Below are 25,376 nucleotides of genomic sequence, written 5' to 3'. Positions count from 1 at the left end.
GTGGGTGTGTGTGTACACAGGATCTGAGATCAGGCCCAGCAGGTTGTTGACGTGGTGTCAGAAGCAGACAGAGGGTTATCGAGGCGTCAGTGTGACTGACCTGAGCTTATCATGGACCAGCGGCCTGGCGTTCTGCTCTCTTATCCACCGCTTCAGAGCAGACCTCATGTAAGACTGCACCACTTTTAGCATCACAGCAACTGATATGGCTCCTAAGTTATTACCTTATGATTTCATAATATTGAGTTAAATATTATCAGGGGAGAAGTGAAGTATTCATGTGTCGATATCAGAGATATAAATGCCAAAAACAATGAGCAACTTGAGTGTGGGTGGTGGTGGGGGTGGGGGAGGGGCGGAGGAGGGAACTGGTCCAAGACCAACTGAAAGAGCTCAGTAGTATCGTGTCACTTGTCATTATGAACCTCACTGGTTCTCCGACACACATTACAATTTCAACAGAAGATGGTTGTAAACATGTCTAAGAAAAGCTTTACTACTGAGATGCTCATAAATTCCCGTCTGTGATGGACGCGGTGCCTAATATCGCTCGTATCACTTTACGAGCTCTTGACACATGACACAGTTTGCTATCGTGCGAATCTCAAACATGAGACGTGATAAATGTTTTGGCCTCTACAGTTAAAGGTCTCTCTCTGTCCATGACGTGGATCAGATCTGGGGCAGTTTGGACAGCGTAGTCATGAGCCATGTGTTTTTATCAAAGGCCAGTTCTGTGTGTGCCTCAAAACCTGATGTGTCAAGAGCTGACAGAGATAACACAAAACAGTTTCTTAGCTAGTTTGACTCTTGAAATTCTGTAATGACCATTTTGCTTAAAAAAAAAAAGGAATTATTTGGCATAGAGACATATATGTCGTATTCCATTAATCTGTGAGAAAACAGGAAAATCACTATTGATATAATCCGCTTAACTATCAAAAGCTGTTTTTATGTTAGTTGGTTATAATTATAAACCAGTATTCTGTAATCTCTGCTGAACAATTTTTTTTAACTACCTAAGTATTTAAAATGCGGGCAATTGAATTGATTTAAACCTAGACCTAAACCTGAAACCCATCTTTATCCTGCATTTCTTCTGTATGTGTATCCCTTATTAGTGATTATGATTCCCTGAACGAAGAAGACTCTGCTAAAAATGTCCAGCTGGCATTTGACACAGTGGAAAAGGAGTTTGGCATCAAGCCGTTCACTACGGGCAAGGAGCTAGCATCCGGCCAAGAGCCAGACAAAAACAGCATGGTGACCTATCTGTCCAAATTTTACGAGCTCTTCAGGGGAACGCCTCTGCCATCCTCAGGTACACACTGTTATCTCTCATGAACAGATTATTCACATACAAGGTCAAAATGGTGACCTTTGTCCTCCAGTGGGTGGAATACATTAAGAGATACGTGTATCTCACAACCGGGTCCCTTCTCTTAGACCAATCCAAGAATCAAGAGCCATGAATTCCTGCTGTTAGAGAAATAGTACGCCTTCTGACCAGAATTGATCGTTCACCAACGCTGTGGTATAAACAAAACATAAAACAGCAGGGGTGGGAATTGTAGAGACTGTACACATTTTGACTACCCAACTTATAGAGCTTAAAACAGAAGGACAGGCCACGCCTAGAAGCAACAACACCAGTAGTTGCCACACATCTAGAAGAAAAAAACTGGAAGTGGCATTGTCATGCGATCACAGGATTAAAACTAATGAGGTGTTTTTGTATAGAGAGCTGTAAATGGAATGTGTATGTCATGTAGTCTGCTGTGAGAGTAATGCACCTTCACCGCCGTCCAGGTTACTTCACTAGAGATAAGGAGATTAAATATCTACGGAGATGATCTGTGCTTCAGTGTAAGTCAGATATTTACTCACACTCCCCGTTGTTGGAAATCTACCAGCTCAAATGACGCACTTCTCCAGTATCACTGTAATATTGTAATGCATACGTTTAGTTGACATAGTATCATTGGTTCCATTAAAGCTTGCCAGGAAAAAAAAAAAGAAAGAATGTAAAAACGTATTTATTAGTGGGCAATTAAAGAGAAAAGCAGATGTGCTCACCCCTGCATTTCTTTGCTTTCCATTCAGTAGGCTAACGTTTCAGTAAATTCGATTAAGAAAAGCCTCAGTCCATTTGCTGTTAACTGTCTGTGTCTTACTAAAGCTTGGAAAAATTTTTGTCGTTTTTATTTCAGATTCGAGAAGAGAAACCGGAGGAAATAATGAGGAATGCACTGAAAGACCTTCCCAACATGTTTACAGATCAATGAGCTTCACACAGCCTCGAAAACGGATCCCAAAGGTAGGACCCATCAGCGTCACGGGCTTCGTCTCCCTTCAAACACATTTCGTTCCAGTTTACTCTGGGCTAGACCTCACAGCTCCGTCCATCTCCATCCAGATCACCAGATGATGTCCTTTGAAGATAGTAAAGCAGTTTTTTTTTATCAGTGCTTCAATGCTTTTCCTTTCTTTTTATATTTCAGGACGACAAAAAGGTAGAAGATAATGATTCTTTTTACAAACGAAGACGGAGGACAGTGTGCAGTTTTTTGGAACCGGTAAATATTGTACAGTATTTTAAAAGTTGAAATACACATACCTTGTGTCGTTCATCTTGTATTCACTCCATTAGAGACTCATGTTGCACAAATTGCTGTTTTGGTCACTAGTGGCCATTCATATCTAGAACTGGTTGTTGCCAGTTGCCATGGTTTCACTGGTATTGCATAGCTAGTGCATAAACAACTTAGCTAGTTACAGAAGGTAACAAAATCACCTATTTGACCCCTGCTTTTTTCTATGGAATTAAATTTGTGCCAAAACCATTCCGTACAGGACTTCACAGAGTTTTGTTTTGTGATTGTTCGACCAAAAATGCTTGATTTTTAAATGGAGGCAAAAACTTTTTTCAAAAATTTGCAATTTGTGAGTTTTTTTTTGTACTTTTTTTGCGGAAAATTGCTTGAATTGGCGGTACATGAGACTTTTTAGCTGTACTCATGTTCAAATGCGCAAATCATTCATGTGGGCAGGGCTTAGTGGCGATTTACTCTCATTGGCTAGTGAGATTTGGATCGACAGCCCCCTGACCTGGAAGTAGAGACTTCAGTGGCGTGAATTGTGGAGAGCGTTCTGTATGCAGTTCTCTGTATAATTATAGTGTTTGTACTTTGTAGTGGAAAGTACTTACTTAGTCAGTGTATTAGTCCGTAATTAATATTTGATGTGAGCTCTCAGGATCGTCGTCGTCATCATCATCATCGACTTCTTCCTCAAAGCAAGCTAACAGTACTACCTACATACACTCAAAAAGGGCATCACCGAGCTGTGCTACTTCATTCCAAGCTTTATATTTCTTCGTAATGTCTCTATACACATTTATTGAGATATAGTATATGACAAGATAAAATGCAAGCACTGTTAATCGTAGCAAATGTTCTTTTGTCGCTTGTTGCTGAAGTCGCAGTACCATGTCTTGCATATATACATAGAAAACGCCTAGTGGGAACATAGGGTCACTTCAGTGTGTACTTGCCACATTGCTTTGCTTCTCATTTGCATAATGTTAAACTCCACCCACTTTGCGTCGCCAAACATCACTGCAAAACATCAAGTCTCACTGAAAATGAATCTCTTCCAGCTTCTTTCAGCATTGTTAATACAGGGTTAGTGATGAAGTTGACAGTAATTGGTTTACCCCAGTGCTTATTATTGTTTTGTCCCTTTTTTGGTCAGCCAAACAACCTCTCCAGTCAAAACACAGCATCTGAGAGGCAGGAGCTGAAAGAGAATAAAGTCAAATTCATGGCTTCTCAGCTACTGGCAAAGTTTGAGGAGAGCACTCCAAGCTGCACGCTGCGTAGGCAGGTAAAGTCCAACTATCACTCGTGAATCCACTTTTTCAACATAACTGTTCTTTTAAGTAATCCAAGGTTATCCAGGTGAAATTTTGGAAGGGTTTGGTTACATAAAATTCCTCAGTCTGAAAGGTTCGGATCAGCAACTAACATGACTGAATGGCGACAATTATCATTTAATCAGCAACCATTAGTGGTTAATCTATGGCTATAAATAAGACAGTACTAAGTATTTTGTGTCATAGTGGCACTTCATTTTAGCAGGTTTGGTGCCATGGTTTTGTATTTGACGTATATACTATATCTTTCTCTATACAGTCTTTAAACTATCTGTAGTCGCTGAACTACAGCCAGTTTTATTGCCTCTGATACGGTATTTCAAATACTCTGTTTGGTCGGCTGAAATATTTTTCTGTGTCCGGTCCACCAATTGATGACCCTTGAACTAAGGATTTTGTGCACTTGCCCTGGAAAACCCCTTTGCCTTTGTTTTATCTCCAACTGTGAAGCTGTGCTCTCTTCTGTAGTAAATTCCTCTCCAGTAACGTTTCTTTTCTCCTGTTAACCACATCGGCTTTCTCTTTCTGACACCGCCTCTGAATGAACAATCTCAGCTTACCGCAAATTTTCTGAGCCCTCCGAGATCTCCATCACTCGATCCGACAGCTCTCCCACTCTTCGTAAAACCCAGGAAGAAAACCCCACCACCTCCACCTCCTAAAAAACAGGTAGATCTTCAAAAATCAGTCATACAGCCGGCTCCAAAAAGTCTGAGGGCATTCGTGAAAACGCTTCGTTTTGCATTCTTTTCTAATTTAATAGAACAGTTTGCATTACAAATGATATTTTTGACAATACTTTGAGTAAAAAGTAGAATCTTTGAAATATGTGCATGAATTTCCGAATTTCGTAGTATTTGTTTTGTCCCCTTTTTGCGTTAATGACAGTGTGCACTCGAGCTGGCGTGGACTCCACACGTTTGTGCAAAACCTTATGATCCGTTTTAGATCCAATCCATCGGCGTATCGTCTGAACACGTGATTCAGCAGATTAGGCATAAGGTAAATCTGACCTTTTGTACAAAGCCGTTTAAATGGTCAGTATCACACATTTAAATAGGGACCTAGAAATAGTGCAGAATTTTGAATATTAAACATTCAAGCTATTTAATCTTTAATATTAAATATTCAAGATATTGAATATTTGCTTTTCTTTCAAAGTTCTAAAACCTTCTGTTTATTTACCATTTTCAATGAGGTCTCAGACTTTTGGACTCCACTGTACATTCACAGAGTAAATGACTCACACAGATAGCTGAGCCCACCTGTGTGTTTACAGATCCAACCATCAGCCTGCTCAGCTCCTCTCCTCCCCTTTCCCTTTAACATCCCTCGGCACGATTGCCAAAATCTCACCCACCCTCCTCACACTCCACGCTCACACTCACACTCTAAGCCTACCGACACACACAGGCAACCCACATCAGAGTCAGAGAAACCTGAAGCAGACCACGGTGCGTCCTGTCACTCTGCCATACTGACCATGAGAGCAATGCTGCAGCGTCTGCAGCAAGTGGAGGAAAAGATCATCCAGGTGATCGCCTCCTCTTTCCTCTCTTTCTCTCCTCTTCTCCTCCCTTTTTTATTTTACTCTATTGCTCCGTCACGTAATATATAACATGCTGAATGTTTCCATCAAATTTTCTCCTTTGTTCTCCTGCCGTTCTGTTTTTCTGTCCCCGACCCGCTGCAGAGGAAAGCGCAGACAGAAAACACTAGAGAGTTTCGTAGAAAAAGCATAAAGGAGAAAGCCGTCCACTTGAGCTCTCTGTTCTCTGGTAACAACATCATACCACCTCAGGTGACTATCACATTGTTTGGTGTGGCCTGTTTTCTCATTTACTCAACCAGCCGCATGTTGCCAGTGGATGGTTTGCACAAACAATGATTAAATGGAGTTTAGAGCAAATTAATGGTTTGTTGATCTACCTTGTATTTTAGGTTTAGGGTTTTTTTCATACCGCTTAACAAATCAGGGATTATAACTTGAACCTCTGGTTTAACCATAGTAGTGTTTATCTAACCTCAGAGGTCTTTGATGCATTCATAAGTAATGAAGCAACAGGTTTAAGTCTAATTTGGCAATAAAGTGAATAAGTGTAATTAATTTACAGCTTAATTGCGATCAATCAGGTTTTTTTTTAAATAAGAAGAATAAAATTGGGTACATCTGAAAGTAATAGATCAATCTAGATTTATGATTTAAGATTAATCTTTGTTGGTGCAACCCGGTCTGTGTTTTTCTCATGGACGCATGCATGTCGGTCAACTAAGGACATGATGTTCACTCGTTTTTAATCTCCTGTTTTATTTTAATTGGGTAAGTAAATAAATGCCCATGCACGTCACAGCTTGCATGTTCCTTTCAACAGCATCATGCCCCGTTTTTATTAGAAATCATTAAAATAAATGCGCTCGGCTTGTTCCATTATGTGCTTTATTGGGCCCAGTGAGAAGAACCTGGAAAAGCAGATAAAATTCCCTTAGTAAATTGGGTGTTGTAAAGTCTGAGCACTCAGAGACCCTTTTTTGGCTTCAGGCTTCACTGAGGATGGAAGCGCTGAGTCCACTGCCTCTGCTATTGGGCTTTACTGTTTTATTACACACAGGAGGGAAAGACATTAATGTACATGACTGAATCAGGCAAAGGCTTTCAGGGCAGTAGTGGGGTGTTATATTGCTACAGTATTAATATTTCAATTTTGTACGTTTTAATTGCAAAATATGCTTTTTCCAATTTTTGAACTTTTTCCAGTCGTACTTCTGTTAGGACAGCTCGTGATGATATGGCCCCGAATGTTTCTGATCCAATTCAAACATCTTGAAGCCTGTGGTCTTGGGGTGTATCACAAGTGCTCCAAATATTTGTGTGTGTGTGTATATATATATATTTGGATTTAAATTCAAAGTGGGTGTGGCCACATTTAAAAAAAAAAAGAACCCTGTGCCCCCAGAAACACTGAAAAACACTCGTTCATTGCTCCTCTATAAACATAGTCTATGAATTCTGGCTCTAGATCAGTTCAAAATTAGTCTCTTGAGAAGTGCAGATTTATTTAATCATGCTTGCAGAGAAATTATTTTTGTTTGTGTCTGCCTGTGATATTTTTAAGACAAATTTAGTTGGCTCTATTTCCTAAAAGATAAAACACAGTTTAATTTAAACCACTGCGACCCTGACCAGACCGTCACTAAAGACTGCAGCACTTTCATGTTTGGTTTTTTGGTGGGGTTTTTTTTTCTTCTTTTTTTTTGCTACTGTACAGATCATGTTGATGAACGTAGCCCTTGTTTGCTTCATACTTGCAGCTTTCATGCTCGCACGGCTTTCAGCTTTTTTTGTTCTTTTTTGTGTGCAACTTTTTTGTATGGTCCCACGGGATCCCAGTCCCAATGCACACTACTCTCAAATAGAGAAATCCTTTCTGGCAAGCTTATTCGTATCTGTATTTGTATTCATTTAGAACACATTATTAGTTCAATCGTATACACTATAGTGTAACTTATAATCGTACACACTTACTTGTAATCCTACACATTATTCGTATTTGGTTACATTCCTACTATTATTCATCTTGTCCCTGTGATTTGGGGGTTTCCTTCAGGTACTCCGGTTTCCTCTGCAGTCCAGAGACATGCGTTGTAGGCTGATTGGCATTTCCAAATTGTCCGGAGTGTGTGAATGGGTGTGTGTATGTGTGTGATTGTGTCCTGCGATGGGTTGGCACCCCGTCCAGAGTTTCCTCCGCCTCGTGACCCAAGTCCCCTGAGATATGATCCAGGCTCCCCGTGATACAGAAAATGGATGGATATCAGTACAACACTTCAAACATTCAAACCAAAACTACATTTTTCAGCCATTAGGATTCCTTGAAGAGAATTTCACTTGAAGTAGTACAGCATTTCTAGTCTACTCTCTAAGGCCTTTCCATGGTCACATTTTATATTTTGTGTTATTATGTGTTTATGTGTGGCTTTCTTGCAATTATTATAGAGGAAGTGGTTCGCGAGTGGTTGCGTGCTTTTCCAGACATTCCCGTCCCAGTCTCTGTATGAGGGAAACGGCTAGTTTTGTTCATCGATCAGCCAAAAAGAAGTCAAACCTATCACTACTTCAATCCTATTCTAATCTTACTAGTACTTTTACATGTCTCCTAAACAACAAGTGGCTCCTCCTAAGTTATATAACAGTATATTTGCTTAATCATTTTGCTACCATACAGTAAAACCTAGGGTTTGGAAATATAGAAAGAATATTAACATACTATGTAAAAAAAAAAAAAAAAAATTTAAACCATGAAGAACATGTAGTATGTGTGTCTCAGATGTTTAAAGAAGATTCATGTTTTTAATATTTTTTGATTGACAAAGTTTGATTTTCATGTCGGATGGTGGATTTAATTCAGTGTATAGCGGGAATGTATTCTCATTATACACAGTAATATACAAATTGGACAGTACAATGTAATTGTTTACCTCAATGACACAAGAGCAATGCTGGGATTTGAACTCTCAACCTCCTGGTCACTAACCTGAACTGCTGAGCCACCACTGCCCTCGAACCATGCTGTCCTTTGCCCCAGGTTGACACCAAGTCTTGTATCAGATCTATTAGGTCTAAGTCTGGTATTATCATAACGTAAATATACACTAGACATGGGTGTTTTTTTTTTTTTTGGCATGCTTGTGTCAGGCTTTTTATGTATGGTCTGTCTTTCTCGTTCCTACTATTCAGTCTACTTTCTCTGTCTCTCCATCACTGCATCCCCTCAGTCCATTCAGCTTATTTTCCCAGCTCCACTTTATTATATTTTATTTATTATCATCGTTTCTGATGAGAATTCAAGCCTATACAGAACCGATAATGTTGCTGTTGATCATTTTTCATCACGTTCTGACTGTCTGAGTGTTTCTCTTCATTTCTGTCTGTTTTCTTTCTGAACACACGAATCGCAACAGCCTGAGGTACAGCCTTCTAATAAAGGCATTCAGAGAGACTGTCCGAATGGCTCACATATGGTAGGTGTACTCTAACTAAACCACAGCTCTGTTTCGCTCTTCTAATATGTATTTGATCTATTATTTATCAGGTCTAGTGGCTGCTCTTTTAACACGTAGGGCTGTATTTTCATTTCAAGTATAATTAGCTGCTTAACATCAGCTTGTCTGTATTTTTATTTAGTATTTGTGCACAAGTCATTTTTTTTCCCTGTTTGTGCTCAGTTACAATATTCATGGTCGTAAATAAAAAAAAAAAAAAGCAATTGTGACATTTAAAATCCAACATTCAATGGATTTTTTTTCTGTCTACAAGCATTAAAATTCCAGTCTCGTTTTTAAAGCCCAGGTTTCGTGTCTTGGTTACTCGTAACACAGGAGCAAACCACTCAGTCAGACTATATTTCTGTAAAGCCTTTTAATTACAGAAGAAAAAACTAGGGCATGCTGTTATAGGACAATAAACAACAACGACAGGGGTGGTGTACTTCATTACCAAAGTGTTTTATTCCTCTGATACAAAAGAAATTTGGTGACAATCACAGTCTTCAAATGTAATAATGAACGACACATACTTTTTAACAGATTATAGTTGCATTTCTGGACATTTTGGAAATTACTACTGTAAACACTCGTTCCCTGACCAGCCTCTCTTTTTTCTGTGTCTTAAAGTTAATAAGAGAAAAAATTGCATCTTGTCTAACTACCTAGAAACCACAAATTGCAACGACTTTCCTTGTGTTGGAAAAGAGCTTTACATTTGACTGTTACAAAGCACGGACACGGGTGATTCCTTTCCTCAACCTTAAATAAAGCTTGACCATGTCAACAATTATACGTTTTTATTTGATTAAAGAACAGCACATATTTTAACGTTTATTATTCGGCATCCATTACACAAGTGAACGAATTGTTACTATAGAAACGATAACGTATTGCAAGCACATTACTAGAAACCTGTGTTTTGAATGATACAGTGGCTGGCATTGAGAATTCAACACCGCTGTGCTGTAATCTCTCGTAACTTGTTCATGCTTTGATTTGCGTCCTCGAAGTGGCTGAGAGGAGATGATTAGACTGGATATCACAGCAGCACATCTAATCTTGATAATTTATTCATTTGAACCCAGAAGATTTTTTTTTACAACTGCAATGCTTTGAAACACATTACCACCTGCCTTATGCCTTATTTTTGCGCATGTGCCCTGATCATGAAAACAATATAAAAATGTATTCATTTATGCGTTTGCATGTTCTCCCCGTGCTGCGGGGGTTTCCTCCGGGTACTCTGGTTTCCTCCCCCAGTCCAAAGACATGCATGGTAGGCTGATTGGCGTGTCTAAAGTGTCCGTAGTGTATGAATGGGCGTGTGAGTGTGTATGTGATTGTGCCCTGCGATGGACTGGCACCCTGTCCAGGGTGTACCCCGCCTTGTGCCCGATGCTTCCTGGGATAGGCTCCAGGTTCCCCGTGACCCTGAAAAGGAGTAAGCGGTAGAAGATGGATGGATGGATTCATTTATGCATGATCGCATGAGCTGCATTATTACTGTATGGAAGTTTTGCTGATTTAAAAAACATCACTGTTTCCATACTGAATTTTCTTTTCATTTGTGGTTACAGTTAAGTAGTAATAGGAGCACTTTGAATCTCGGAAAAGAAACAGAGATGCCTCAGTCGAAAGGAGATAAAAATATTAAGACTTTTAAGAAGGTATCATTTTATGTTTCTGTGTGTGTGGGGTTTTTTTTTGTTTTGTTTTTTAAACTTATTGTGTGCTATCATGACTTGAAATGAATCCCTTTTTTTCGTCAAATACTCAGCCTTGCTAATAAATACTGAACGGTGCCTGGCCTTTATTATAAATATTAAATAATGCGCTAGCGTTTAAAACAAAAAAGGCATCCACTAGATCAATAAATAATCTTTGACTTCACTCTGCTTCCTCTGCTCACTTCTCTATCTGCAATCTGCTTTTAACAGCCTGCAATCAATCTTCCTCATTCCAGTTCGCTTTTACCTCCATCACAATGTTCTGCTACTTCCTCCTGTTCATTCCCATCCAGGTAGTTTCTCTGTTCTCCATCCTCAATGTTTCACATTGTGTGTCCTTTCTCTCTGTAATAACATTTGAATCAAATCTTTTATTAACATGGTTTCATTAACCGTTTCCATTTCGCCTTTGGCCTTCTTCTCCTTCATTTGTCTTTTTCTAAAACCAGCAAACCTGAGCACTTAGGGATGCTACTTTCTAAAAGAGATACTAAAGGAGAAACCCAGAATAACTCGCACGTGGTGAGTTTTTACAGGTTATAGCGTAGATTACGACCGATATATTGTTGATACTGTATCTTGTAAGACAATATATAAAAGGTAAAAGCGTAAATATATTGAATTAAATGATTTCGGAAGAGGGCATACAGGAGAAACTGTATGCTACTGTATGTAGGTTTTACAATGTCTAGACTTTTAGTTTAGCATCACCAGAGTTATGACTCATTTTGATGGACAGAAGAAAACAAAACAAGTGCCACAGTCTAAGCAGGTACACCATATGGCCAAACTGTTGCCACAAAGATGGAAGCACACAATTGTATTGGATGTCTTTGTATGCTGTAGCATTATGCTTTCCCTTCACTGGAACTAAGAGGCCTGAACCTGTTCTATCATGACAGTGCCCCTGTGCACAAAGCCAGCTCTATGAAGACATGGTTTGTCAAGGTTGGTGTAGAAGAACTTGAGTGGCCTGCACAGACCCCTGACCTCAAGCTCAATGAACACCTTTGGAAAGCTGACTGCACCCCAGGCCTCCTCAGTCAACATCAGTGCTTGACCTCACTAATACTCTTGTAGCTGCATGGACACATACCTTCTGCCATGCTCCAAAAGCTAGTGGAAAGCCTTCCCAGAAGAGTGCGGTTTTTATAACATCAAAGCTGGACTGTTCAATAAGCACACATGAGTGTGATGGTCAGATGTCCATAACCTTTTGGCCATATAGTGTATCTGAAAATGCCTGTTTTTCCATATTCTCGAGTGCATGTTAATCAGTGGCTATGCTTGGTTTGGTGCTTATTGTGCATGGTTTTGTGTTATTGAGGTGACTCCTGGCTCTGGTGGCTCTCTATTGTGGGACAGTCTGCTCCACCCTTGTAGTTTGGGTAATTAGACCAAACCAGAGGAGCACACAGCAGGCTCTGAAACATTTGGCTGACCGCAATGAGAACGGAGAACACATTTCTCACAGTCCACTCCTCCCCTACCAGATGTCTGACCTGAAATGCTTTTCATTTCCTAAAGAAGCCTGTTTTATCTTTCAGCCTGCTGGGAGATTCAACTGCCGTACAAAATCGAGGTGCTCATTACATAACTGTCCCTCAGTAAAGAAAATTCTGCTGTGAAATACTCCAAATATTCCAGATACTACAGGAATGCTGAGTAACACTGTTTGTTTATTAAGGGACATGCAGTCTGTCTTTTTGGAAGCCTGTACCACATAAATATGCAACTGTCAAACACTGCATGGTGCAAATACAGAACAAGTGATGTGTATTGTCTGGTGTGGGGTTTTTTTTTTTGCCCTCACATTTCTTCCACCTTCTTCAAATATCTTTCTTTCTTCCCACTGTCAATTTTTTCCCTCCTGCCTTTTCCTGCCATGTGCCTGTTAGCGCACTGTTGGCAAGGTGTCTCTGGTGGTAGAAGCTCGGGCCGAGACGCTACTTAACCTCTATGAGAACGATCACAGGCCCAAAGACACCTGTTTATCCTCACCGGTAAGACACATAGTGTACAGAGCTAATATCTCAGAGCTTATAGCTATAGAGTAAAAAATTGACTGCAAGAATATATTAATTTACAGTATACAGTAATTTACTGTTTATGTACAGTATATAAAGTAATACTGCAGGCCTTGGAGGATGCTATTTTGTTCTATTTGTATACTCATATATGGCTTGAATGATGTTAAAGCTCTCTACTTTAATATATAATTACAATGATTTACTATATATCCAAATACAGATGTATTTCTTATATGCAGGTTAACTGTGTGTGGTTTTTTTTTTTAATTATTCAGTATACACATATAAGATGAGGGCTCATTGAATCGTTTCACGAGTGAGATGATGTAAATCATATGCCATCACACTCACCCAATCGCAACGCAATTGAACACCCGTGGGAGATTTCCCTGTTAGACAGCGCTCTCCATCCCCATCATTATAACACCAACTGAGGCAATATCTTTTGGATTAATGATGTTCGTTGTTCCTGTAATGTTCCACAGACTAGAATCGAGGCACATTGATGTTGTTCTGGTGACTCAACACCTTATTAAGATTAACAGTAATGTCTTTTTCTTTTTTCTTTTTTCTTTTGCTCAAACACAAACGTTATCAAGTATTTGGCCACGATGTTGACAGTTTGACATTCCGTGAGCCATCTGTCATGCGTCTGTAATGGCTAATGAGGTTATCAGTTTATCCAAAAACCCCAAAATGGTGCAGAACAATAATGATGTCTCATTTCTTTGTGACAGTGATAGTCTATGTGCGTATAGTGTTTATCCGTTGTATAAACTATTTTTGTTTAATGTGACTCAGTGGCTAAACTTTGTCACATGGACCCTGTGCAAGAATTACTTTTGGGCCGTACTACGTGGACTTTCTAAACAAAGTATTTGCATGTGCATACTCCCACACCCTTAATCTTTCATCAGTGTACCAGTCCATAATCTGGATGTGAGTTATGGCCAGTAGCACTGTCTCCTTCTGCTTAACATCCATATCATAGCAAAACAGAAAACAATCATGGCTACTAAGCAACAGATCATGCAAACAAAAACACATAAGCCCTTATTTGCAGCCACTGCACTATTTTGGCATGGGAACACTGTGAACTTACTGTAATAGCACAGAAATACAGCTTCCATCAAATCATTTTGGCTGAAACTAGCCTCACTAGACAACCACCCTGCCAAGGATAAAGCAGTTACTGAAAAGTGAGTGAGAGTGAAGAGCCTCACTAGCCATCTCAGAGACCACAATATTATAATATACAATATACAAATGATAGCTGCTATAATACTAGTCCTGTACAAGCTATGAGTGACGTTGCTTAACAAACAGTGCATTTAAATATGCTAGTGCACCAGCTGCACCGTGGGTGTGAATAGGTCACAGTATCACATATCTATAATGTATAGACATATAACTCATATCAAGACATAACCCACTAATCTTCTATTTTTGGTATTCTGCATTCAGGATGTAACCGAATATGAATACATTACTCAGATTGAACAGATTTTTTTTTTTTTCTGAAAGCTTGCCAGAAAGGTTCACAAAGCATCTGGTTAAGCTCTTTATCGGGTCTAGGATTAGCATGAACATCCTTAGTAACTGCCTAGTGGTTTAAATGAAGCTGCTCGTCTGTTCATAATTCCTGAAAAACAGAACCAGTTAAATTTATTAGAATATATCACAGGCAGGTACGAACAAAAATATTAACCGCATCAGCAGGATAAAAAAACAAAACAATTATGGACTTGATTGATGAGGTGAGGAGAATTCAAACACCATTCTGACAGTGCTGGCATTTCTACCTCTGGGGGTTTGGGCATTGTTTCCTGGGGCATAGTGATGGGGTTCATATTTAATAATTCGGGTGGCTGTGGCTCAGGGGGTAGAGCGGGTTGTCCACTAATCGTAGGGTTGGTGTTTCGATTCCCCGCCCACATGACTCCACATACCGAAGTGTCCTTAGGCAAGACACTGGACCCTAACCCCAAGTTGCTCCTGATGGCAAGTTAGCCCCTTGCATAGCAGCTCTACTACCATTGGTGTGTGAGTGTGTGTGTGTGAATGGGTGAATGAGAACCACTGGAAAGCGCTTTGTTAAAACCGCTAAGGTTAAAAAAAGCGCTATATACAGTAAGTCCAGACCATTTAATAAAAACCTTCAAGTTTAGACCATGTCCACTTCAGGTTTAGTCTACATACAGATACAAGATAATGGCATTGCACTACACTCGTACCATACACAATACTGACATAGTAGAAACCAAGCCAACGTTCTGTTGCCAACTTAAGATGATAGTGTGCTATAAGAAAGGATGTGCCCTGAATCAGATTGGAAAACATCTCAAATCTGATTTCGGTCCAGCATTTCTGATACATATACTCAGTCTCGGATTTGTCCACCAAGCTTGCACAGATTGGCCAAATGAATGTTGAATGAGATAGCTCTCAGAATCTAGTCACATAATGTTCTAGTATTTTATCACAAAGTATGAGATTCTGAGAAGAGTAAAATCACGTGCTGTAGAAGGATTTTTCTGGGTCATATATTCTTATGAGAAGTCTCCCTGACCTCATAATTTAAACATGTCAGTAGTTCAGTATTTATTTTTTTGTAAATAAAGTCTGAGGTCACATAATCTGTTTAACATCATCTTTCCCACAGCAGCCTACAGTCTGGACACACATACCAAATACCTGACTGATTCAGTTCTGATTTGGTTGTGTGTTTTTTTTTCTCTTCTGTTTCCCAGAATTCCTTGCGGAGGGAATTCCCCCAGCGCTCGGGTGATGTGTGTTATGCATGCAAGAAGCGGGTGTACGTGGTGGAGCGCTTGAGTGCCGAGGGGCTGTTCTTCCACAGAGAGTGTTTCCGCTGTGATACCTGTAGCGCTCCTTTATGTCAGGGCGGACAGGCTTTCGACTCAGAACAGGGTACACAGTTATCGTGTTGCTTTTGGCTTTTTTTTTTATTCCAGATGTACACTTTCCCGATGCTCTCTATAAAGTGGTTCTTTTTCCGGTCACAGGAAAGCTGTACTGCAAGCTCCATTTCTCTCAGCGTAAATGTGCTGTAAAGCGCGGCAGGATATTGGAGCCAGAGATGGTAAACGGTCTCCATGTTATTTTCTATAATGCGTTGCCTTAATTATACATGTTTAAATGATTCTGACAGCATTTTAATATTACTTTTCCTCATTCCTTAGCCATCTGAAAGCACCAGCCAGACAAGCGCAGCCAGACAAGCCGAGAGTGACAGCGACTCTGCGCAGTCTCCAGGTACTTTGTCGTCTGTGCTGAGGAGAAGCCTGCTCTGGCCGCTGCACGTGAGCCGGGCTGTTTGTGCCACACCACGCCGTGTTTGTAACTGGCTGGGTGGGAAAGTTCAGTCTCTGGGCCAGCACCTCAGGGAAAACGTGGATGACTACACCATTTTGTATGAGCTTCTGAGCGTGGGGTTGCCCCTGCTCGTGGCACTCTATGAAATCCTGCTGCAGATGCATGCCGAGACCGGACCTCTCGACCTGCAGCCCCTTCAGCAGTGGCTCGAGCAGCACCTGGGCCGTGGGTTCCTCACGTAGACCACTGGGTTCAAGTTTTTCATCTTTACCCTCCGTTATTGAATAAATTCTGTTCCAGCTCTCTGGAAACTGATGGTTAGCTGAGATTAACAATATTCTTGACTAGGACGCGAACGTTTTTGTTCACGTGACATGCCGTATGAACCTCGAGATGATTGCTGCTCATACATTTCCCTCGCCTGAAAGCTGGGAATTGAACAGTTGGTCTTGGAACAACTTCTTTGCCGTTCTCATGTTACAAAAGTTCTCAGAATGATAGAAAAAGGAAGGGCAGAAGGGAAACATTTGAAAACTGAACTTTGAGCACTTTAATGAGTGAGCTGCCTGGGATTGTACCCATGTAGGATTGGGAGCAATGTTTTCTGCATGTTTTGTACAATAACTTTTAATCTAAAATGATTTGTGTGTGTGTGTGTGTGTGTGTGTGTGTGTGTGTGTTTGCTGCAAGTTCACTGACACAAAACTGAACTGAATCTGCTTTTGGTCTCGTGCAATGAACCTGTCAAACAAACAGGGTGTTATCATCTGAACCATCCTCACATTGTACTTACTGATACCGAATGTTTACAGATTTCATCATGAGATTCAAACGTCTGGTAGATCTCTCTTAATGCCTCTTCCTCCTAGTTCATGGTTTGTGAATTTCAAGTCATTTTCCACATTCCACTGCTGAATCTGATGAAAACAGCTCAACCCAGATAGCATGGTTGAGGTTTTTTTTTTTTCTTTTCTTTTCCGTATCACAGACACAGAACTGTTATGTGCTCACATACTGGTGCCATCTTTAATTAGCTGACTTTGAGTTTTACAGGCTAGAGGAAGTTCCGAGCGTATTGTAGACGCTCAGATTTATGAGTGTGGCACGTGGCATGCTGAAAATCACACACAGTCAAATCGAAGAGGCACATACTGTACATGTTTTTGGAGACAGATCGTTTTCGTTTTCATTACATTATATCAGGGGTGTCAAACTTCCTCACGTTACCATGTCTGATGTCAGGTGGGCCAATTTAGGGAGGCACGGTGGCTTAGTGGTTAGCACAATTGCCTCGCACCTCCATGGTTGGGGGTTTGATTCCTGCCTCCGACCCTGTGTGCTCTTAGTTTGCATGTTCTCCCTGCACTTCAGGGGCTTCCTCCAGGTACTCTGATTTCCTCCCCCAGTCCAAAGACATGCATCATGAGCTGATTGGCATCTTTAAACTTGTACGCAGTGTGTGAATGGGGGTGTGTGTGTGTGTGTGATTGTGCCCTGTGATGGGTTGGCACCCTGTCCAGGGAGTCCCCTGGGATAGGCTCCATGCTTCCTGTAACCCTGTGTAGCATAAAAGGTACAGAAAATGGCTGGATGGATATATTGGAAAAAGACCAGGCTATGCTTGTCCAATCAACTGTCCAGTTCTGGTGAGTCTGTAGCCTCAGATTCTTGCTTTCAGCTGACTGAAGTGAAAACCAATGCTGTTGCAGCACAATCCGCCTAAATATTCAACGTGTTTTGAGATGCTTTTCTGCTCACCACAGTTATAAAGAGTGATTATTTGACTTACTGTAGACTTCCTGTCAGCTCAAACTGATCTTGGTTATTGTCCTCTAACTTTTCTCTCATCAACAAGGCGTTTCCATCCAAAGAACTGCTCCTTACAGATGTGTTTTGTTTATTTAATTTTTTTGCACCATTCTGTGTGAATGTTGTGTGAGAAAATCTCCCAGGAGATCAGCAGTTTCTAAAATGCCTATCAAACCAGACCATCATACCACGGTCCAAATCACTGAGATCATTAACTGAGGCGCTTGTACGTGCTTGTATGCGAAACCCAGTTCACCTGGAACTGAATTGGGTTCGCATGTTTTGAACAGAGAAATGCTTGACAAGGATCTCGCTAATGAGGAATGACGTATCGTTGGCACATTTTATTCTGAGTTTGTTGCTCTAATTGACCTCCCTAGTCGAAAAACAGCGCCGAGCCCTTTTTATTTCAAGTCTTCCACTCTAATTACGGCCCACGATGCAATTTTAATCTACAACGCGACTCCTAAATTCATTTGCGCCGTATGTTTGACACCCCTGCATTATATAATAGTGTTAATAGACTGTTTTGTGTGCAGTCTGAACGCACTGAACATTCTACAACTCGACCTGTTTTCTATGGAGATTTGTATTTTTATACACTGGAAGGTATATTTTGTACTGTTCCGTTATGTAGCTTTCTCTTCCTTAGTTTGTGTTTCATTTCTTATACGGTGTACATTGTTAAAGACAAGGCATTGACACAAAATGCACCAAAAAAAAAATGCATGTTATTAATCTCACACTGTGTAGTCTGATTTGATCTGCTTCCTAGTTCAAATTTCTTCTTTTTCCTGTTATTCACTTGTAGTCTTTCTCGACCTGTCTGCTGTGTCCACCCCTGACATGCTCTGAGTCATTGATACACTCAAGGTGACCACCTACACGCTCCCATGACGCAGTGCTCAGTGGTGTGTCCATAAAGCATGACAGCATGCGCACGTGCACTGTATAAGTAGTGGATGTGATATCTCGTGCATGGAAAATGTACCTGAGATACACCAGGTCTTAACAGCTAATTTCCTGTCTGCAGGGTTTGTTTATTGTCTGCGTTTATCAGTGATTGCACAGCAGAGTTACGGAGTTGTGTTTGGATCTGCATCTGATGTGTCATTGCTGGGAAAGGCATGCTCGTAAGACATGGCACTCCCTTTTAGCTTTTGGACTTTACTACAAGTCATGACTAACAGGAATGTTCTTCCTGTGTTTTTCCACAGAGCATCTTCACTACACATTTTTTAATTAATTCTTCTGTTTCAAAGGCGTCTCTCATCAACGAAACCCATCAACAGATCTTTTGTGCCTCGTAACATGCGAAGGACGTTTAGTTAGAATAGCACCTTTTACCCGACATGTTGCAAAACTGTATTAACAAAACATTTTTTTGCTTTATTTATGCCAAGCCATACGCATTTAATAAATGACACGAGCGACCTGAATTTTCTCTTCATTTGTAAATCCACATGGGAAAACCATGTGAATGTGTTTTCTTGCTCATGTTGTGAACGTATTCCTGTGAAGAAATCAAAAATGGACACCATAAATGGAAATGAAAGTACATTTATGCGTGCAGATCTGATATACGTGGTTGGTACAGGAGTAAACGCTTATCATGCTTTCCATTGCAATATGCACCTATTTTGTTTATCGGCTGAAGAGTCTGGGATGAGAGACTGCCATCGATCTGGAATGCTTTCACGTCATTCGCAGTACTGATATGACCGGGAAGGAGCGTACCAGGATGAGATTAGTCTTCTGTAGCTGGTAACATGCTGAACCTCACAACCCTTTAACCCTTTACTGCATTCATTTATCTCCTTTTACATATATATGTATATACACAAAAATAATACAATAATACAAAATTAATATTGTCATATGTAACTGGAAAAAGGTGGCTTTAACTTTCATATAACAAAACAAAAAAAGCCATGTCACATGATCAGAAAGTGCTGTTCGCACTTCCTTTTCTGCAATCACATGGCTTGGTGAAGGTCATCATCGGAGGGATCTCAAAATGTGATTAATTTTTCATTATTTAGTCAGAACTACTTAAAGGAAAAAAAATAATAAAATGTAAAATTTAAACATAAGTTAACTTTTATTTGTCATTTAAACATGTTTATATATTTTGACTATTATGTTAAATGGCATCATGGACTATCAAATATCAACAAATATTAAATGAAAACCTGACTGCCTCTGCCAGAGAGCTTAAAATGGGCCGTGGTTGGATCTTCCAGCAGGACGATGATCCAAAACATACATCCAAATCAACACAAAAATGGTTTACTGACCACAAAATCAAGGTCCTGCCACAACCATCCCAGTCCCCTGACTTGAACCCCATAGAAAACCTGTGGGGTGAACTGAAGAGGAGAGTCCACCAGTGTGAACCGTGAAATCTGAAGGATCTGGAGAGATTCTGTATGGAGGAATGGTCTCAGATCCCTTGCCATGTATTCTCCAACTTCATCAGACATTATAGGAGAAGACTCAGAGCTGTTATCTTGGCAAAGGGAGGCAGCACAAAGTATTGACTAAAAGGGTGCCAATAATTATTGCACACCTATATTTAACAAAGTTTTTTTTTTTTTTTTGATAAACCTGTGTTTTGTTTGCATTTTTTTAAACAACAGATCAAAAGGTTAAACAATAAAGACAAATTTTCACAGTCTTCTTTGCTCATATTTACCAAGGGTGCCAATATTAGTGGAGGGCACTGTATGTCTTAAGTGCATCCAGTGAAGTACTGATTATATCCAATGCTGAACATCCTAATGCCCTCATTTAATTATAACCTCATCAGCACAGAATTCAATATGATTTAGTCGCTTTTCCTTCAGTCCTAGTATTGTCTGTACATCTCTACAGAGGTAAGTTGTCCATGTGTGTGTGTGGGGTTTTTGTTTTTTTTGTAAAGTCCTCTACTCACCTGTTAGTCTCAATTCAGAAAGCTCCCAAAGTTGTGTTTTAAAGGCGTGGCTGTGGAGAGAATACTTGAAAGGTCTGTATTTGTATGAAGTTTGAGATTCAAAACAGCCAGTTTCTGTGAAGCCGTGCTAACATCACTGGTTATAACGTTAACATACAGTACTTGATTCAGAGTGTTAAGTTTTCAGTCTCACTCACTTTACTGTGAGTTAAAGACACTTTTATATTCAGAAATGCAATATTTTGCATTTGGTTCCATTTTCCTGACAGGCTCCAGTAGACGTCACATTTCTCCACAGCCATATTTGAACAAGGCGTTAAAGATACGAAATGTAATGTGCTTGTGCTGCCCCCTATTGGTTATACTGCAGCACTACAACACTACAAAACACCACATTGAATTTGATTCAAATAGAAGCACAACCCTGAATACTATACAGTGCACAATGTCACTGCAGTTCAGATCCCCAAGCTGCAATGGACTATTTTTTAATATTTATGTTAATGCCAACACATATGGCGTAAATCTAGCTAGTTTAATGTCATATGTCCTTTATCATCCTCCTTACAGTGCAGTGGTGCTTTACCGCTGTCTTCATCCTGGCAAATTTCAACTGTTTGAAACTTTTTAAGCTTTTTATTACAACCCTGATGCTTTTGATTAAAGATTTTACATGTGTGCAACCTCATATTTACACCGCTGGGATACCAGTAATGGTTACAACCAAAAATATATATCCGGACACTAAGAGTTGGGACGTTTTTGAGAGAAAATACTGTTAGTTCTCATGAGAATGATTTTTGTTGCATAGCAAAGATATGTAGTTTCTCTAACCGAATGAACATTCAGTATGCGTGCAATGTTTATTTTATGAAGTGTTCACTTTATAAACATTTTTATCCATTCTCTTGGGGATGCCTATATTTCTGCAGTTTGTGTTCGAGTAATGAGTGTAATATAATATAATTATATAGAATATAATAATAATGTAATTTTGTAGAGTAAAGATGCCTTGAAAATAATGAAATTCAATGTTTCTCCATTTAAAAATAATCCCGTAAAGAGCAGTGAACAGTAGTAAATGAAACAAAGTCAATATCTGGTGTGACAAAAAAATTAAAATGGTAGTCTCCGGTACAATTAGTGCAGTTTCATAAGGAAATGAGCTGTAAGTTTTATTGAGCATCTTGCAGGACCAGACACGGTTCTTCTGGAGACTTTGACTGTCGCATTCGCTTCCTATATTCGCAGCAAAACCCAGCAGCCTTCATTGTGATTTTTTTTGTCTGAAAAGTGGTCGCATACATAATACCCTGCTTTCTTCACTGACATACAAAGATTTTTCTGTAACATTTCATTTTGTGCTAGAAAACTAATGTTTGGGAATCTAAAATGTTTTTGTACTGACTTCATAATGTCATCAAATAAAAATCTATAACAAAGTTTGTACTAAATAAAGGGTGCCTAAAACTTTTGCACAGTACATGTGCATTAGGTTGTATACGTGAAGTTGTTATTATTCTTGGTATTTAAAAAAAACAACAACTTTGTTGTCAATGCATAAAATTAAGGTCTTAGCATCTTTGCTTTGATTTATTAGGAATTTAGCTGTTGTAATTTAGCAACTCATAAAAGGACCTCATAATGTTCTCCACAAGGGGGCGCTATCACTCAAGTAGCTCAAACTGTATGTGAAGATTATGAAGAGAAATCTTATGCTAAATGATAAGGTTAAAAAAAAGGACATTTTTGAGGAAAGTAATTACAATTATTATTAAAGGAATGCTTACATTAAAAAATAAAAAGCACTAAAAATAATAATTGATTTTAAAATTTAAGATTTTAACTTATGATTGTAAAGAATTACCTTTTAAATATGGTTTTATAGACAGTTTCCTTCAAATCTTATATTAAGTTACATTTAATATTATAATAAATGTAAAAAAAAAAAAAAAGTGTAAACATTTTTTGAAAAATTGCAATCATTTTTGCAATCAAGCCTATACTCTGAAAGATAAAAAGCACAAAAACTAGAACTTGTAAGATTTTTAAGTTAAAAGCTAAAATCTTTAAGTTAAAACAGTCTTCAGAACATTTTGAGAGGTTACAATGATTAATAAAGCAAAGCCTACATCAAAAGAAATATATAAATTAAGATTTTACAGGACTGTCTTTTAAAGTTTTTTTTATTATTATTTTAAAGACCATCTTTTAAAGTAAATTTCCTTAAAATCTAAAATTAAAAATGTTTTACTTTATAAACAGTCTTAAGAAAGGCTATTCAGCAAAGTCTACATCAAATATGTAAAATCTTTTAAATATCTATCTTTTAAATTTATAAAAAGCTCAATAAAATCTTTAAAATGAAATATTAAGATACCTTTTAAGATAAAAACTAAAATTGAGAAATGACAGTCAGTATGACACTACAGCACTTGTGTAAGTTGCTGCGGATGAGAGCATCTGCTAAATTCTGTAAAGGTAAAAGTGAAAAAAATAATAATAATATATATATATATTTTTTAAAAAATGTAAATAAATAAAATTGTTCTAATGAATGTTTTGTAAATCTGCTGTTCATTGACTTTCTGCTCTTAGTCCATGCTGTACTGGGTTAAAGTTTAGATTTGATTTAGACAGCTTTTGATTCCCAGGTAATCATTTATCTGAATTCTGCTATTACACTTCACATAGCCAGGTTACATTTCACTCAATGTTATTTTTCAGATATAATAATTTCATAATTACTGTCATGTTTACAAATAAATATACAATTCGGAAGCTAATGAGGTGTAAAAATACTATCATTTCCTCGCATTGCACATAAAATGAGAGGGATTTCGAGTTAATGTTTATTACCACTAGAGGGCGCTTGTGATACGAGCAAACTTAAAATGGCTCCAGTTTCACTGAAGAGAAATAATCCCTTTAAAAACGAGCCACCATTTATATTTTTATGGTTAATGTTCAAATGATAACTCTTTATGTATGATACAGCATCATAACTGAAAATCCAGTGTAATCTTAGCCATACTTTCAGATCATATTCATTTTATAACACACACAAAACAACAACAACAACAACAACAACAGAAATGACATTTCGTTCCAGTGTATCTGTATCTGTATAGAGTAACAACAATAAAAACCCACTTGACTTGAACAACAACAGCAACAACAACAACAAAAAGTCTAAGCGACAGGTAGCATCACTGCCTCACAGCTTCAGGGGGCCTGATTCTATCCTGACCTTGGTGATTATATTTAAGGTCAACAGGCTACTATTGTCATGGCTTGTAGTAACAAGCTAGCAACCTAACATGTGTTAGCCTAAAACGTGTTTTTCTAGGCTATGTCTCGATCAGCTCTCTAGCTTCCCAGGTCATGAATCAGTACATGAGATCAGGCATTTGTAAGGACTACACGCTGCAACGCTGATAACTCAGTTTCCTGCAACACACTTACGTACTCGTGTTGTAAAACATCACCAAAAACTAAAAACGTAAAAATATTTACATTTTATATGTCATATGTTATTATCTTAATCATAAGCCTTTCTGTCATGGTACATCAAGCAGGATTGCCGGCTGGCTAGTGGATTTAAAATAAAATAAAAATCATTAAACACTTAAAAGGCGTTAGACTCAAACTAACTGTATGTAACGCTAACGTAAGAAATCATTTGAGAGCTACAACAACGATAACAAGCTACCTATAAGTGTAGATGGAAGTTGCCTGAGAGTTCGTCCCCCGTATTTTTTTTCGAGCTGAGAGGCTTCAGAAAACATGATGTCATTCCCAGTAACGGAACATAGTGAGCATCGATACTCGCTGGATTTTGCAGTGCACTGTGGAATTTTTTAGGGCATGAACATTCCAGTGCACGGGAAGGATTTTGCACTTGACACGGCCCTGAATACTGAACTAGGAAGCTGATTGACACATACTGTACCCCTAGTAGACCCTAGCTAGCTAGTTTTCACCATATGATAGTAAAGTGTCCTGTTTTTTAAAAAAAATCATGGGGTTTGGGGGCCCTGGCTGACACTGTTTATAGCAAGACATGGCTTTCACATGTTCTCTATGTCCACGCGAGTTTGCTCTGGGTTCTCCAGTTTCCTCCCGCTGTCCAAAAACATGCTGGTAGGTTGATTGGTGACTCTAGCATGAATGAGTGTGTGAATGTGTGTGTTGTGCCCTGCACTGGACTTGCATCCCATTTGGGATGAATTCACATGTCTTGCAGATAAAACGGCTACTGAAGCTGAATGAATGGATGAAAACAAACAAACAATGACAGTAGCTCTCCAGTTAGTTGGTCATGTGCCTGATAAGTTCGTATAAATGTTCCTGATTAGTTAGTTAGTCTTCACTGATTATGCTTATGCTGAATAATTTAGAGGGTCATATACTGTCCATATTTTAGGCACAGGTTCTCTTCAAACAGTACCTCTATACCATTATTAATGAATTAATCATTAAAGAATTAATTAAAGATTAATATCTTTAACGTTCATTCCCAGACGTCTGTCAGAATCAGGAGGCCGAGGCAGATTTCTGCC

General features: G+C 39.0%; 1 protein-coding gene across 6 annotated transcripts in view; it reads left to right on the top strand.

Moving 5' to 3' along the window:
* Window positions 1-19,318, top strand: part of mical2a (microtubule associated monooxygenase, calponin and LIM domain containing 2a) — a 55,913-nt gene extending 36,595 nt beyond the window's left edge. Inside the window, exons 12-26 of one of the 6 annotated variants that reach the window (XM_053635004.1) lie at window positions 21-168; window positions 1,122-1,321; window positions 2,211-2,317; window positions 2,502-2,576; window positions 3,754-3,885; window positions 4,490-4,603; window positions 5,214-5,468; window positions 5,628-5,735; window positions 8,894-8,953; window positions 10,915-10,997; window positions 11,154-11,226; window positions 12,603-12,707; window positions 15,485-15,665; window positions 15,761-15,837; window positions 15,938-19,318. In XM_053635004.1, the coding sequence (XP_053490979.1) occupies window positions 21-168; window positions 1,122-1,321; window positions 2,211-2,317; window positions 2,502-2,576; window positions 3,754-3,885; window positions 4,490-4,603; window positions 5,214-5,468; window positions 5,628-5,735; window positions 8,894-8,953; window positions 10,915-10,997; window positions 11,154-11,226; window positions 12,603-12,707; window positions 15,485-15,665; window positions 15,761-15,837; window positions 15,938-16,312 (2,093 nt within the window). In that variant the 3' untranslated portion in view covers window positions 16,313-19,318. Of the gene's footprint in view, window positions 1-20; window positions 169-1,121; window positions 1,322-2,210; window positions 2,318-2,501; window positions 2,577-3,753; window positions 3,886-4,489; window positions 4,604-4,822; window positions 5,014-5,213; window positions 5,469-5,627; window positions 5,736-8,893; window positions 8,954-10,554; window positions 12,708-15,484; window positions 15,666-15,760; window positions 15,838-15,937 lie in introns of those variants that run through there. The other 5 variants (XM_053635005.1, XM_053635006.1, XM_053635007.1 and 2 more) reach the window with 5 other exon arrangements.
* The last annotated feature ends 6,058 nt before the right edge of the window (window positions 19,319-25,376 follow it).

Source organism: Ictalurus furcatus, chromosome 10 (genome assembly GCF_023375685.1).
Source record: "Ictalurus furcatus strain D&B chromosome 10, Billie_1.0, whole genome shotgun sequence".
Classification (NCBI taxonomy): Eukaryota; Metazoa; Chordata; class Actinopteri; order Siluriformes; family Ictaluridae; genus Ictalurus; species Ictalurus furcatus.
This window is presented reverse-complemented; position numbering and strand designations above follow the sequence as displayed.